The sequence below is a fragment of the Populus trichocarpa genome, chromosome 19 (genome assembly GCF_000002775.5).
Source record: "Populus trichocarpa isolate Nisqually-1 chromosome 19, P.trichocarpa_v4.1, whole genome shotgun sequence".
Lineage (NCBI taxonomy): Eukaryota > Viridiplantae > Streptophyta > Magnoliopsida > Malpighiales > Salicaceae > Populus > Populus trichocarpa.
In genome coordinates, this window is record NC_037303.2 from 934487 (window position 1) to 950293 (window position 15807).

At 31.1% G+C, this 15807-nt stretch overlaps 2 protein-coding genes across 10 annotated transcripts in view; both read right to left on the minus strand.

Moving 5' to 3' along the window:
• The window catches only part of LOC18108011 (monooxygenase 2), a 94293-nt gene that overhangs the window by 18920 nt on the left and 59566 nt on the right, over nucleotides 1-15807 (minus strand). For 2 of the 9 annotated variants that reach the window (XR_008058200.1, XM_052449515.1), the window contains exons 1-2: nucleotides 9082-9457; nucleotides 8716-8944 (exon numbers count right to left, since the gene is read on the minus strand). Coding sequence is in view for 8 of the 9 variants with exons in the window: in XM_052449515.1 (XP_052305475.1) it covers nucleotides 8716-8944; nucleotides 9082-9368 (516 nt within the window). In the remaining variant the exon portion in view is untranslated. Of the gene's footprint in view, nucleotides 1-1961; nucleotides 2011-2266; nucleotides 2333-2469; nucleotides 2830-8715; nucleotides 8945-9081; nucleotides 9459-15807 lie in introns of those variants that run through there. The other 7 variants (XM_052449511.1, XM_052449516.1, XM_052449513.1 and 4 more) reach the window with 7 other exon arrangements.
• On the minus strand, nucleotides 12049-13918 carry LOC18108013 (monooxygenase 3). The gene is made up of 3 exons (XM_024591716.2): nucleotides 13570-13918; nucleotides 12985-13433; nucleotides 12049-12900 (listed from the first exon to the last, which is right to left on the minus strand). The coding sequence occupies exons 1-3, from the start codon at nucleotides 13788-13790 to the stop codon at nucleotides 12332-12334; spliced, it is 1239 nt and encodes a 412-aa protein (XP_024447484.2). The 5' UTR covers nucleotides 13791-13918; the 3' UTR covers nucleotides 12049-12331.

Here is a 15807-nt window from a genome sequence, read left to right on the forward strand (position 1 = left end):
GGTCCAATAGAATTCATATTTCTACCCATAATACCTTTCTAGGAAGCTTGATATGTTTACTTCAACTTTTATTTAGCCCATGTTCACATTATAAAATTATAACTTAGTAAACAACTTGTCATAAGAAGAAAAGTCTGAAACATAAAATATAGAAATTCTTATATTTTAGCAATTAATTTACAAAGTTTCCTATACATACTAAACTCATAAAAATAACTTTTAATAAGCCCAGATAAGTTCAAAATACATAAAAATATAATATAAAAGGAATAAAAACATATGTATATTTTGCACTTATTGTAAAAAATAATAATTTAAAGTAAAGAAATATTATTTAGTGCCTTTAGATGAATAAATTATTTTGAATGGTGATACCCAAATTTGAATTCAAAAAATTAAAATAATTTCTCTTATTTTTTAGAATTATTTTTAGACACCCAAATTAGACTCCGAGTAAGTGCTTTTTTTATTTTAGAATTTTGATTTTTCTTGCCTTGTAAAGATCAATTTCTAATCTAAAAAATGATTAGATTAGAAATAGGAATTTCCCATCTTCCATTGTGTAATGCAAGAGCCTTTGGATCTCCTAGGAAAAGAACAAGAACACGGGTCTAAATACATTTTGTTAATTTATCTCTGCTTCGATGGAGTCAATAAAAAATATAGGCACCAAACTGAAATCTGCACTAGCTCGAGTTAGAGTACGATCAAGCCTACAAAGTACAAACACTCCATAACAGTACCAAAAGAAACGGTTTTGAGTGAATTTTTATTTTTTCATAACATAAATTATAAATTACAGAGCATAGGAAGACATGTTTTTTTTTTTTTTTCATCTCGAGACAGTAACCAAATAATATAAAAAGACTCGTTAACTAGTAATTGAGAGCCATCGTCTGAAACCACTCATCTGCAGAATCTATATGCCAAAATTGAATCTAGTCCTTCTTACTTGAGTGATCCGTATCACCGAAGGACATAGCAGGAAGTTTGCCACAATCTTTATGCACAAGTCCAGAAATCCTGCCAAAAAGATACTGGTAAAATATTCCATCCCTTAAAAATTTCATCCACCATTTATCTCCACCGAGCTGCACCCATCCTGCTAAATATGATCCTGTGACAAGAAAAGCAGGACGCCACCTCCTTTCCTTCACATAATCATCTATGGCTTTAGCCATGTCTCCTGGAACAATCAGCCCTCCATTGTTTATAACTGAATTGCCAATGTGTCTGCCCAATACCACAGCATCTTCTAGTGATGCACCGCCGCCTTGTCCTAGATCAGGAGTCATGGGGTGCATAGCATCACCAGCTACTGTCACATTTCCTTTGCTTAGCTTTCCAAATATGATCCCCCATGGCTGCCTAAACTTCAACAGTGCCCATGTTAACGTTGAAAGATCAGCATGCCGGACCACGTCTAGGTATGATGAAGGAAACTTTTCTGCATGTTTCTCAAGTACTTGTTTCTGTATATGTTCGGGATCTCCCGTCATGTTATCTCCTGAATTGAAAATTAGTTCAGAATAAATGTTCCGTGCAATGATCTGACATGAACGATCATTTGTGTCCAGCTAAAACGAGAAAGAAGGAAGGGTTTAGTGCTAACCGTTGTAGGTTAAAAACCAGTAAAGTTCTCTGTCATTAAGAGGAACAAAACCAGCTCTTTTGCCCACATCCACAAACCGATGAACTTCTTGCTTAAATCCATGGCCTTGAGGAAAAACTGCTAAACCTCGCACAGCTGACCGCCCTGAATGGACAGGTTCTGCCAGTCCTAGCCAACGCGCCACCACCGAGTTCACCCCATCACAGCCTATCAGAACCTTAGATTTGATTGTAGTTCCATCTTCCAAATGTATAACAACAATGGAAGCACCGCCTTGCTCTTCATTTCCAATGACAGCTAGCTTGGAAGAGAATTGAATCGAGTCAACCGGCAATTCCTCTGCCAGTGCCTCTAACAGTGCTTTGCGGTGAATTGTCCTAATTCCATGTCCATCGCCCCTATCTCACACAAGACTAGGCATTAATTCACACCCAGAACTACGTCATAGGAAGCGAATGTTGATGAGAGTGAAGTTTTGTCGGCATAAACATGAAGGAATCCGGTCTGTCCATTATACATCAGTATAACTATAATATTGAACCGACTAAAAAATTCTTTTATGATTCCGACAGCCATTCATAGTACAGATCCTTGCATGAAATCGTACTAAAAAATTAATCAAGAAATTATTTTATTAAGGTTCAAAAAGTTTACCCATTATTGGCCACTCGGACGAGGACTTGTTGAACATCTCCAGCACTAACATTGGTTACATATCCCCTAAATCATACAAGAGGAAAAAAGAAGTGCACAGGAAACTAATCAATCACCCAGAAGATATATAATATTCAAATTCAAGAAACGATGGACAGACATGATCAAAAGAATAGAATTAGTGTAGAGGGACAACTTATTACATCGATGAAGGAGCATAAATGGGGGTGAGCTTGTGAGAAACACCGAGAGCATCAAGGGCGAGCCAAGCATTTGGAAATAGAGTCAAGGCTGATCCTGTGGCTCTTAGCCCTTCTGATCTAATTAACACCAGGGCTCGAACCCCTACTCTTTTCAAAGCCACTGCTGTTGCCAACCCTGCAATTCCTGCTCCGACTATCACCACATCCTCCATCATTTCCATCTCTCTCTCCCTCTGCGTGTAAGAGTTTTTCCTTCGACAGAGTGCCTCGTCTTGTTCATATTGTAAGCACATGTGCTTGGACTCCAAGTCTGACCATGACCATGACCCACTTGTATACATACCTTAGCTTGAAAGTAATTTAATATCTGATTGGAAGTAAGAATATTTGTGGTTTTTTTTAAAATGTTTTTTATTTAAAAATATATTTAAATAATATATTTTTAATTTTTAAAAATTATTTTTAATATCAACATATTAAAATGATCTGAAAATACTAAAAAATATTAATTTAAAGTAAAAAAAAAATTTAACTTTTTTAAAATATTTTTGAAACATAAAAATAAATAGGGTTATAATATTTTTCTTCTTGGATATCTAGCTAACTTGCGAGTTAATAAAACTAAATCTTTTTTTTTTTGAACTATTTAAATAAAAAAAACCTAGAACAACCTTAAATAAGATAATGATTTTAAATCTAGAAATTAATCAATCATAAAAACTAGTAAGCACCAAATATGTTTATATCAAAGATGTTATTATTGTTTTGATCAAGGAAGCAATCCTAAATTTATCGTTGTAATTATACGAGTTATATTTTTTTTTATTTACACTACAAGATTTAACAGTTTTACTGACGGAATTTTTTCGTCGGTGTAAGACACATATTCCGTCGGTAATTAATTTACCGACGGAATCACCGACGGAAATTCCCCGTCGGTGAATCTTTCGTCGGTAATTTTTTTTCCGTCGGTAAATCCGTTGGTAATAAAAAAATAAATTTATCCGCTCCATTTCCGTCGGTAATTATTTAAAAACATTTTAAAAAAAATTCATTTTATAAAATTATAAAATAATTAAATTAGCATAAATTAACACTGTATAATATATACTAAAAAATGCTTGGAAAAAAGAATAAGAAAATCAACTCAAATAAATTTGCAACAAAAAAATAAAACAAAAAAATAAATTCAACTAAAAAAATTCATATGAAAAAAATAAAGTTGCAATTGCTAAAAATTTAAAAATCCTATAAATAAATCAACTAAAAATTGATCTCATATGAAAAAAAAATTTCACAACAACATTTATACAATTATTAAGAACAAAAACAATTAAAAATAAAATAAAAAACAAATATAGTGAAAAACATCATGAAAAAAGAAGAAAAAAGAAAAATCTTACCTTAATGTAGTTGCAAGTGAAGCTAAGGAGAAAGAAAAAATTTCGTTAAGCATATTAATTAAAAAAAAAACTAAGAGGATAAAAGAAGAAAGAAGAAGAAGAAGACATACCCAAGCATGGAGGAAAAGAGAAGGAGATGAGGAGAGAAAAGAAGAGAAAGAAATATATATTGATGTTTTTTACATATAGTGAAGAAGAAGAAGAAGAAAAAGAAGTAGAAGAACAACAAGAAGAAGAATAATAAGGAGAAGAAATGAGTCTGTCTCTTGTGAAATAAGGGGATTCAGGCTTTTTATTGGGGTGCGTTACCGACGGATTTACCGACGGATAATTGAATATTAATATTTTTAATTATTCCATCGGTAATTCCATCGGTAATATTTAATTTAAATTTTCAATTTCGTAAAATTTTTTCAGAAACCGCCAACAATTAACGACGGTTTTTCAATCCGTCGGTGATTCCGTCTGTAATATTTAAATAAAAATTTTAAATTAATTGAATTTTTTCAGAAAACCACCAAATAACACTCTCTGGAAAATACCGACGGAAAATTCCGTCGGTGATTCCCTTTGTAATTGACATGATGAACAGTGTTCACAGTTTACCGACGAAATTACCGACGGAATTTTCCGTCGGTATTTCCGTCGGTAATTCCGTTGGTAAAAATGACACGTCATTTTTTTTTTTGCTTTGTTTTAAATTTTTTTCCCACGGTAATTCCGTCGGTATATACCGAGGGAATCGGAAATTTACCGACGAAAATATTCCGTCGGTATTTCTGTTTGTATTTATCAATTTTCTGGTAGTGTAAAGATTATAATCCGTGATAAAATGAGGATAATAAATATTTGAGGACATTGATTTTTTCTAGTCTAAGTTGCAGCATCTAAGATTAAAAAAAAAAAAGAAGAAAGAAGAAAGGCAATCTCTTGGTCATTTAACTCATCTTTTGGAGTTAAGTAGATAAGAACGTTAGAGGAGAGTGCAGATAAGGCGGCTGCCTTGCAGCATGCTTGGTTTCAAGTTTTAAGAGTATTTTAAAAAAATTAAATTTTTAATTTTTTTAAATCATATTTTTTTATTAAAAATAATTTTTTTAAAATAACAAATTATTATTTTAATATATTTACGAGAAAAAAATTATTTTATCATATTCTCAAATATTCTCTTAAAGAACTGTTGTGACATTATATTGTTTTAGGTTTCCATGTTTGTTGCATTTCAAAGGTGTTTTTAAAAATTTTAAAATTTTTTTTGCTTCAAATTAATTTTGTTTTTTTGTGTTTTTTGATCATTTTAATGCACTGACATCAAAAATAATTTTTTTAAATAAAACAAAAATATTATTTTGATGCATTTATGAAAGGAAAACACTTTAAAAAATAACTACAATCACACTCTCAAACGTCCTTTTAAAGTATGGTTCGGTATAGTTGAGATTATATTTTGTTCTTTTTACAATTTTTGAAAGTGTTTAATTAATATATATATATATATATATATATTTTTTACTTAAAAATCTTTCTTGAAATTTTGGTTTAAAAAATATAATTTATAATTATTTTTAAACTGATATTTTTAAACATTACTGTAGAAACTACTAAGATACTGTGTATATATATTCGTATAACATAGTTTTTAGATCTAAGGTGACCTTGTAAGATATTGTTTATTTTTATGTTTTAAAAATATTTTAAAAAAAATTATTTTTTTTATTTTTTCATTTGCTTCAAATTTATTATATTTTTAAAATATTATTTAATATATAACACAGCCTTCAGAACCAAGGTAAAGTTGTTAACAAGGTTATCAATTCCATTTCGTTTCGTTCGGAATGGTCGAAACATTTCATACCAATTCAAAAAATAGAATAAAACAAAACAATTTTCATCTTATTTTAAATCTCGGTCCGTTCCGGATTTTTCAGCTAAATTCCGGCCGGAACGTTCTGGTTTCATTCCAAATATTTCGTTCCGCTCTTGAAAAGTCATTGAATCAAATTGAACCTTGTTCAATTTCATTAATTAAACCACCCAAGTATAAAAAGCTCATTTTCATTACTATTTTCAATAACAATGATATTAATAATAATATTAAAAATTATTATTATTATTTTCATTAACAATGAATTAATTTTTTAAAATTAGATTGATCACTAATATATATGATTTATATTCATGTTTATACTTTGTAGGAATTTGAGAAAAATAAGGGATGCTTTAGATTCCATTAGTCTTGATAACATTGACCTAACTTTATTTTTAAAATATTTGTGTTAAAACATTTTACTTTCATAATATTTTGATATTTTATTTAAGTTGAATTACTTTAAGTTAAAGATCTATTTAATCTTGACTATTTAAAAATGTTTTAAAATTTGAAATTATATTTGTTTGGTATTGTGTTTGTATTGCATAATTTATAATTAATTTATCTTGAATTTGAATTATGTTTGTTATATATATATATATATATATATATATATATATATATATAGAGAGAGAGAGAGAGAGAGAGAGAGAGAGAGAGAGAATTTCTTAAACAAATATTGTTGATTTCAAAATGATATAGAATCTTGTCATTGGAGGAGCACTAACAATCAAGGTTGTTAATTTTATTTTGGTAAGTATTTTATTTTTTTAATTAAAATAAAATATTTCAGTTTGGAAGGTTTTCAACGTATTGTTATGAACAATATAATTTCAAAACGGTACATTAATTCCTCAGTGTTTACAATATTTAAACTTTAAACGCATGGATCTTTGGTGTTGTGTCTAAAAGTGTTTATTGATATATAGATTTTATAACTAATTTAATTTTTTTTTCTATCACGTGCAGAGTCCGAGGTTAGGCTATATGTAGCGATCAACAACAAGAACATAGTTCCAAAAACTATTTATGTCTTCTACTTTGGTATTGCTTCATTACGGATTATATATTTATGTATTCTACTTTTAATTTAAAATTTTCAATTTATTTATATATAGATATCGTATTTTTTTCCATTACTAATGAATATTCAAAAGTATATGCTTCAAATGTATTTGTTTCATATAAAATTATTTAGTTCGAACAAAACATATTATAATTTATTGTTTGGTTTGTTAAACGAAACTATTTCAAAATAATTATTTGGGGTTCGAAATTGATGAAATTAAATTATTAATTTAAATAGCTTGAATTAGTTAAAAGATACAAAATTAAATAAAAAATCTTGATTCATCTTTTCTGACAAGACAAAAGAAAAACAAAACATAATAATATAATTTTTTCTAAAATTATAATTTAATGGTGGATGAATGATTTAATAACAAATATAGCATTTTAAAATATTTTAATCTCCTAAGGATATAATTATTAAACATAGTTAACTATATGGATCAATTGATGTGAAAAATTCAAAATTCAAAGTTTGACATAAGATCAATTTTTAATCGAATAAAAAAAAATATTAGCCTTGCCAAACCTATTCAACTTTCAATGTATTGTAAATGAAAAATAAAAAATTGTCATTGTAATAAAATAATTGACCTAGCAACCTATGGATAGATTTAATAACCCAATTATTCACATCAATCTCTAGATTGGTCTGAAAACTATACTTTAGTGATTTTCTAAGTTTTCAATTTCTTTTTCTTTAGACAAAAAAGTATATTTTATTACCCAAATTTTCTTAGATAAGATAGCGAACCATACACTACATATATGATACTATGCTTATTTTTACTAATTAGTAAGACTTTTAAAATATAAAAAGACAAAACCAACAAAGAAGAAAAAGAAAATTGTGGTTACTTTGACCGCTTAATAAGACTAACGCTGCCTTCCCGATCGCTATGATATTTTGATAGCAGCAGCAAGAGGCTACCTATGTTGAAATTGAGGGCAATGCTCTGAACATAACAATTTGCAGAATCACTTGTCAGCTCTGAAATTTAGTCCTTCTTCCTGGACAGATCCATTTCACCAAAGGAAATAGCAGGAAGTCTTCCGCAGTCATAAACAAATACCAGTCTAGAAAGCCAGCCGAAAAAATACTTGTAAAGTGCTCTGTCCCTGAGAAATTTTATCCACCATCTATCTCCATGGTGCATCCGTCCCGATAAATACGATGCTGTGACAACCATAGCGGCACGCCACCTCCTTTCCTTGACATAATCATCTATGGCTTTAGCCATGTCTCCTGGAATAATCAGTCCTCCATTGTTCATAACTGAATTGCCAATGTGTCTGCCCAAAACCACAGCATCTTCTAGTGATGCACCACCACCGTTTCCTAGATCAGGAGTCATGGGGTGCATAGCATCACCAGCTACTGTCACATTTCCTTTGCTTAGTTTTCCAAATATGATCCCCCATGGAGGCCTAAACATCAATGGTGCCCATGATAATGAGGAAAGATCGGCATGCCGCACCACGTCTAGGTATTCTGAGGGAAATTTTTCTGTACATTTCTCAAGCACATCCCTTTGCATTTGCTCTGGCTCTCCTTCCATGTTTTCCCCTGAAATGGAAATTAGTTCAGTATAAAACTTCCCCTGAAATGATCTGATCACATGAACCAATGTTTGTGTCTTGCTAAAATGAGAGAGAAATTAAAGGGATGAAGAGTGCTAAGTGCTAGCCTTGGCTGACAAAAAACCAGTAAAGTTGCCTATCATTAAGAGGAACAAAACCAGCCCTATTGTTCTCATCCATGAAAATAGGAAATTCTTGTTTAAATCCATGGCCTTGAGGAAAAACTGCTAAACCCCGCACCGCTGATCGACCTGAATGGACCAGTTCTGCCAGTCCTAGCCATCGCGCCACTAACGAGTGCACCCCATCGCAGCCTATCAGAACCTTAGATTTGATGGTAGTTCCATCTTCCAAGTGTACAGCAGCCATGGAAGCATCGCCTCCTTGTTCTAGACTTTGAATAGCAGCTAGCCTCGAAGAGAATCGAATTGAGTCAGTTGCCAATTCCTCTGCCAGTGCCTCTAACAACACTTTACGGTGAAGTGTCCTAATTCCTTGTCGAGGGTAGAGGACTTCTTGAACTTCTCCAGTACTAACATTGGTTACGTATCCCCTAAATCGTGAGAAAAAAGAAGTTCACGAGAAATTAATCTATCATCCAAAGCATGGCATTAAAATCCAAATTCAAGAATATGTAAATAATCAAACATAATGAGAAGAAAAAAGCAACATGGTGAAACAATTTATTACTTGATTGAAGGAGTATAAAGGGGGGTGAGCTTGTGAGAAACACCAAGAGCATCAAGGGCAAGCCAAGCATTTGGAGTTAGGGTCAACGCTGTGCCAGTGGCTCTTAGCCCTTCTGATCTCTCTAACACCAGGGCTCGAACCCCTACTCTTTTCAAAGCCACTGCTGTTGCCAACCCTGCAATTCCTGCTCCGACTATCACCACATCCTCCATCATTTCCATTTCTTCTTCTTCTACGTGTGTGTGTGTGTGTGTGTGCTGCCAATTACATGGGGTATTCGACTTCATGATGATGTTCTAATTTATAAACCCATGCGCTTGGACTCCAAGTCTGGCGTTGACCAAAAATAGATTTAGTAACTTATTGTAATAATCCGGGTTTTGATCATTTTTTTCTTATTTTTTTTTAAATAAAAAAAAATAAAAATTCAAAAAAAATATATTTTTGATGTATTTAAGTTATTTTTGGCATTTTCAGTGCTTTTCAAAAGAATTAAAATTAATAAATTTATTTTTAACACATTTAATTTTTAACGTGCTAATTTTAAAATCATTAGTCAATATTTTTTTGAGTCAACATTAATATTATTTTTAAAAACATATCAAAATATAAAAAAATAAGATACATAAAAAATAAAAAAATATTTGGACAAGGGGGTCAAAATGCAAATAAAAAAAAAACCATAGTAATTTTGGATTGCTTAGCCATCAAGTTTGTTTGGAGACCAAATAATTAAGAAAAAAAAATAAATTATTTTATTCTTAAATAATGAAAGAATCTAACACACACAAAAAAGAATTAGTTAAAGCATAAATGTTTGTAAGAGAAGGCACAACCTTTAGAGAGTCCTAGCTATTTGGCGATCAATTTTTTTATTACACAGAAACATTAAGGTGCATGTATTTTTAACACTTTTTTATATTAAAAAATTAATTATAAATTAAAAAGTCAATGTATAAATTTAATCAAATAAATCAAGAATCATAAACACAAAAAAATTATTAATAATAACTAAAAACTGAATTAAAAAATAATATAAATCAAGATATATGCTCTTGTTGTACCTATATTTAATATTTTTTTAAATTAATTTTTTATTTAATCAAATAAAAATAAAAATAGCGTCTTGTACAAAAGCAATTGAATAAATAGAAATAAAAAAGATTTTGCAAGGTTTCACAAAATAACACACCTCCTAATATTAGAAAAAACATTTATAATCTTATTTGAAAGCTAATAAAAAATTAAACAATATTTAACCAAACTAAACTAGAAACTTAAAAGATAAATATAAATTAAGATATTTTATTTTATAATATCGGCCATGAACTTGATCATCTTCAATAACTTTATTTCTTGAAATTAATTTTTTATTTAATTAAATAATAATAAAATTATATATATGCATAGAGAAAAAATTAAAAAGAATCAAAGGAATTTCTTTTTTGTAGAGATGCACAAAAAAACCACCACCAATATTAGAAAAACATGTTGCAATCTTATTTATAACCAAGTAAAAACTAAACATATTTTATTTAAAAAATCCTAAATTTTGCTTAATTTATTTATTTTAATTAATCTCAATCAAAACCCAATACCTATTAGGTCAGGCATCTCTTATGTACATTTAACTAATCTATTTTAATTAATTTATAATTAACTAAAAACAAATGTAAAAGAAGGGATAGGTGCTTGTTCTTAGGTGGCCCAATAAACCTAACCCTTTTTTTCTAAAAAAAAATAAAAATGAAGACTTGTGCCCTTTACTGCAAGGTCAAATATGTGTTTTTTTCCCTTCGTCTTCCTTTTCTTTTTCATTTTTTTTTTTCATTGGAAGCAAGGGTTTTTTCCAAAAAAAAAATTAAAGGTAAATAACACATTGTTTTTCTGCTCATTTTTCAACCACTGGACAAATTGAGTTAGTTTTTTTTTAAAAAAAAATGTAATTTTCAACATATTTTTATCTAAAAACACCCAATAAAATACTTATGATATCAATAAACCAACAAATAAACTCAAAACATTTCAAAATTTATTTCAAAAATACAAAATCAAATTAAAAGAAAAGAAAAACAATAAAATGATTGACATAGTGACCCATGAGATGATTCAACAACCTAGTAATCTATGTTTTTTTTCAGATTAGTCTCCAAATCAAGTAAGACAATTATACTGTAATATTATAAATTATTTTTTTATGTTTTTTATTTTTTTTTTCTGCTGAGAAAAATATATTATAATATTTTATTGTTTAGCTAGTTAACAAAAAATATTTCAAAATTTTTATTTAAGATTTGAAATTAATGAAATAAAAGTGTTACAAAAATTAAAAATAAAAAAGGATGGAAACTAACTTGTGGTGGATCTATGATTTAATGACACAGTCTTTTAAAATATCTTCATCTCCTATAGAAGTAATTATTAAATCTACCTGATCTCTGCATGATGGCTTGAAAAACTTACAATCCAAGTAGCAAGACTCATTCAATTTTGAGTGTTTTTAAAAATACATTGTTTTTTAAAATATTTTTTATTATAAAATATATTAAAATAATTTTTTTATTTTTAAAAAATTATTTTTAAAATCAACACATTAAAATGATCTAAAAACATTAAAAACATATTAATTTAAAATAAAAAAATTAAAAAAATTAAACTTTTTCACGGTATAAAACACTGTCCGCTTAAGTTAATAATATCTTTTAAAAAAATTAAACTTTTTCATTTAATATCTTAAAAAAAAAAAAGTTGTCCTGTTAATAAAATAATCAATCATGTAACCTATGAGATGACATGATAACGTAGTGATCCAGGCTTTTTTTTTCTAGGTCAGCCCATGAATTGGTGTGGCAACTATACTTAAATCTCATAAGTTATGTTTTTAATTTATTTTCCTTGACAATAAAATATTTTTTATTACCCAAATTGTTTTAGATAAGAGGGTGCATAATATATTTATGAAGCATATTCTACATAAAACAAACTTAGTTAAATATTATAGAGGATGATACCTACAATAATGTGAGGTAGCAAAACAAAACAACACTGACTAAAACATAATGAAAATTCATGCTTCTGACCCTGAACAATGACTTTTAAAATTGAAAAGACAAAAAAAAAAAAAAAACTAGCTTCCCCGATCACTATGATATTTTGATAGCAGCAGCAGGAGACTATGTTGAAATTGAGGGCCATGATCTAAAACTTAGCAATTTGCAGAATCACTAGCCAGCACTATCAATACTGAAATTTAGTCCTTCTTACTGGAGCGATCCGCTTCACCATAGGAAATAGCAGGAAGTTTTCCACAGTCATAAACCACTGCCAGTCTAGCTAGCCAGCTGAAAAAATACTTGTAAAATGCTCTATCCCTGAGAAATTTTATCCACCACTTGTCTCCTTGCTGCATCCGTCCGGATAAATACGATGCTGTGACAAGCATGGCGGCACGCCACCTCCTTTCCTTGACATAATCATCTATGGCTCTGGCCATGTCTCCTGGAACAATCAGTCCTCCATTGTTTATAATTGAGTTGCCAATGTGTCTGCCCAAAACCACAGCGTCTTCTAGCGATGCACCACCACCGTTTCCTAGATCAGGAGTCATGGGGTGCATAGCATCACCAGCTACTGTCACATTTCCTTTGCTTAGCTTTCCAAATATGATCCCCCATGGAGGCCTAAACATCAATGGTGCCCATGATAATGAGGAAAGATCGGCATGCCGGACCACGTCCAGGTATTCCGAGGGAAATTTTTCTGTACATTTCTCAAGTACTTCTCTCTGTATTTGCTCTGCCTCTCCTTCCATGTTTTCCCCTGAAATGGAAATTATTTCACAATAAATTTTCCCCTCAAGTGATTTGATCACGTGTACCAATATGAACAGTGCTAAGTGCTAACCTTGACTGACTAAAAACCAGTAAAGTTCCCTATCATTGAGAGGAACAAAACCAGGCCTATTGGTGCTCTCATCCAAGAAAAAACGAACTTCTTGCTTAAATCCATGGCCTTGAGGAAAAACTGCTAGACCCCGCACCGCTGATCGACCTGAATGGACCAGTTCTGCCAGTCCTAGCCATCGTGCCACTACCGAGTGCACCCCATCGCAGCCTATCAGAACCTTAGATTTGATGGTAGTTCCATCTTCCAAGTGTACAACAGCCATGGAAGCATCACCTCCTTGTTCTAGACTTTGAATAGCAGCTAGCCTCGAAGAGAATCGAATTGAGTCAGTTGCCAATTCCTCTGCCAGTGCCTCTAACAACACTTTACGGTGAAGTGTCCTAATTCCTTGTCGAGGATAGAGGACTTCTTGAACTTCTCCAGTACTAACATTGGTTACATATCCCCTAAATTGTGAGAAAAAGAAGTTCACGAGAAATTAATCTATCATCCAAAGTATGGTATTAAAATCCAAATTCAAGAATATGTAAATAATCAAACATAATGAAAAGAAAAAATTAACATGGTGAAACAATTTATTACTTGAATGAAGGAGTATAAAGGGGGATGAGCTTGTGAGAAACACCAAGAGCATCAAGGGCAAGCCAAGCATTTGGAGTCAGGGTCAAGGCTGTACCAGTGGACCTTAACCCTTCTGATTTTTCCAATACCAAAGCTCGAACCCCTACTCTTTTCAAAGCCACTGCTGTTGCCAAGCCTGCAATTCCTGCTCCAACTATCACCACATCCTCCATCAGTTCCATTTCTTCTTCTTCTATGTGTGTGTGTGTTGCCAATTACATTGGGTATTCGACTTCACGGTGTTCTAATTTATAACCCCATGCGCTTGGATTCCAAGTCTGGCGTTGACCAAAAATAGAGTTGCGTACCATGTCTGGCAAGCAAGCAAGAATGTTGAAGGAGAATACATTGAAGGCTGCGGCCTTTTGGACCCAATGCATGGCACAGTACTCCTATAAAACCCGGCCCGCCTGGCAGGCTAAACCAATAAGTAACCTGTCGATATGACCTCCTAACCCGATGCCAAGTTTAAATTAAACCCCGGTTCTTTCTTTTTTTTTCAAAATGATATTTCTTTTTTTTATTATTATTGAAACAAAATTATTTTAGATTCACTCAAGTGAAATTAGATTAATACTTTGAATTAGAGATCCAAGCTTGAATCAAGTTTAATAACTCCGGCACGGTGACCTAAAGTCCTCATGTTTTAAATTTCACCCATGATGACTTTTAACTTAAAATTTCTTGAGGCAAGCTAAGATTCGAATATCATTTTGAAATTGGCAACCTCTATTTCTACAAGTTGTATGTATGTCTCAGCCTATCGCTTTTGTAGCTGGTGGTAGATATAAATTTCTGCAGCAGGAACACCGGCACACCGTGATGCAACAGATGATTGCTTTCAGCAGAAATCCCTTAGGCAAATACCGTTTGACATGTCAACAGAGTCTCTTTCTTTGAACCAAATTCTTTTTGTCAAATCTGATAGACAAGCAGAGGGTAAGAAACCTTGAAAAATCTCTAGAAACCCTTGGAAGATTTCTCTTTAAACTAATCATTGCTGGTAATAGTTCAGGCTTCTATTAAGAGAAGGCACAACCTTGAGAGGATATTCAAAACTTTTTGGTTAAGACCATGAGATCATCGAGAGCTATCAACAAAGGTATAATGATTGTAACGTGTTTCTCATTATTTGTGAAAAATAATTTACATTTTGATATGTATATGCACAACATAAAATTCAAATCCTATGTTGTTAGAAAAGAAATCAGTCATCATATTTATATATTTTGATCTCCACATTAGTAATTGGTCCCTCGTCGGAATCTCCAAAATATATTTCTAACTTTATTATCACAAACAAAATAAATTCTTAGTATGATCATGAAAACCAGATTGAATCCAAGAGAAATTTTGTTTAATCTTTCTATAATATACTGAAATAAAAAAGAACAGGGGATTTGAATAAAAAATTAAAGAAATAAAATTCTAAAAATAAAAATAATAAATTGATATGTCGTTAACTCAATTCAAAGATTCATACATCCATTCCTATAAATCTGTTGATCATCGAAGTAAAATAAATATTCTTTTACATCAAGCAAAAAAATTCGATATCCCTTAAAACAGAGATAAATTGATGAGATTGCGAGTACATTAATTAGACAAAGCTCTCTAATTATTATTTTTTACCACCAAACGAATTTAATATTGAAAGCAATTCTTATTCATTCGGCAGTAGCCTTAGTAGTAAAGTCTGTGAAATTATTTTAAGTAAACTTTCAAAAGCTTGACAATTTATTTTTTGTATTCTGCTCTATTTATTTTCTCCCTTAGCTGTCGAATTTCTTCAGAATTCTTAGGCTAATTAGAAGTCCTTATGCTACTTAAGTCCTTCCTTCTTTATATGATCCTTAAGGTTGGTTAAATCCCTCAGAATTTGATTGAAAATAGATTCTGCTGCTATCACAACTCTGTTGTAATTCTAACTCTGCTGCAACTTAGACTTTGTTCCTGACTTGGTTTCTTGCAATATCCGACCATCTCATCTATATTTTTTCATTCATGGCATGTTAGAGGCTTGATCTACACTTTTCTTAGGTCTTAAGGCCCATCTTTTCTATGTCAGACTCTCAACTGTAATGAGATGCTCGGCACCGTTAGTTTCCTCATCAGATTAGGAGACCAATCTCATCCTTCAGATTGCGTCTAACATTTTGCCTTCAAAACAATTGTATCTGACCTGGAATCCTTTATAAA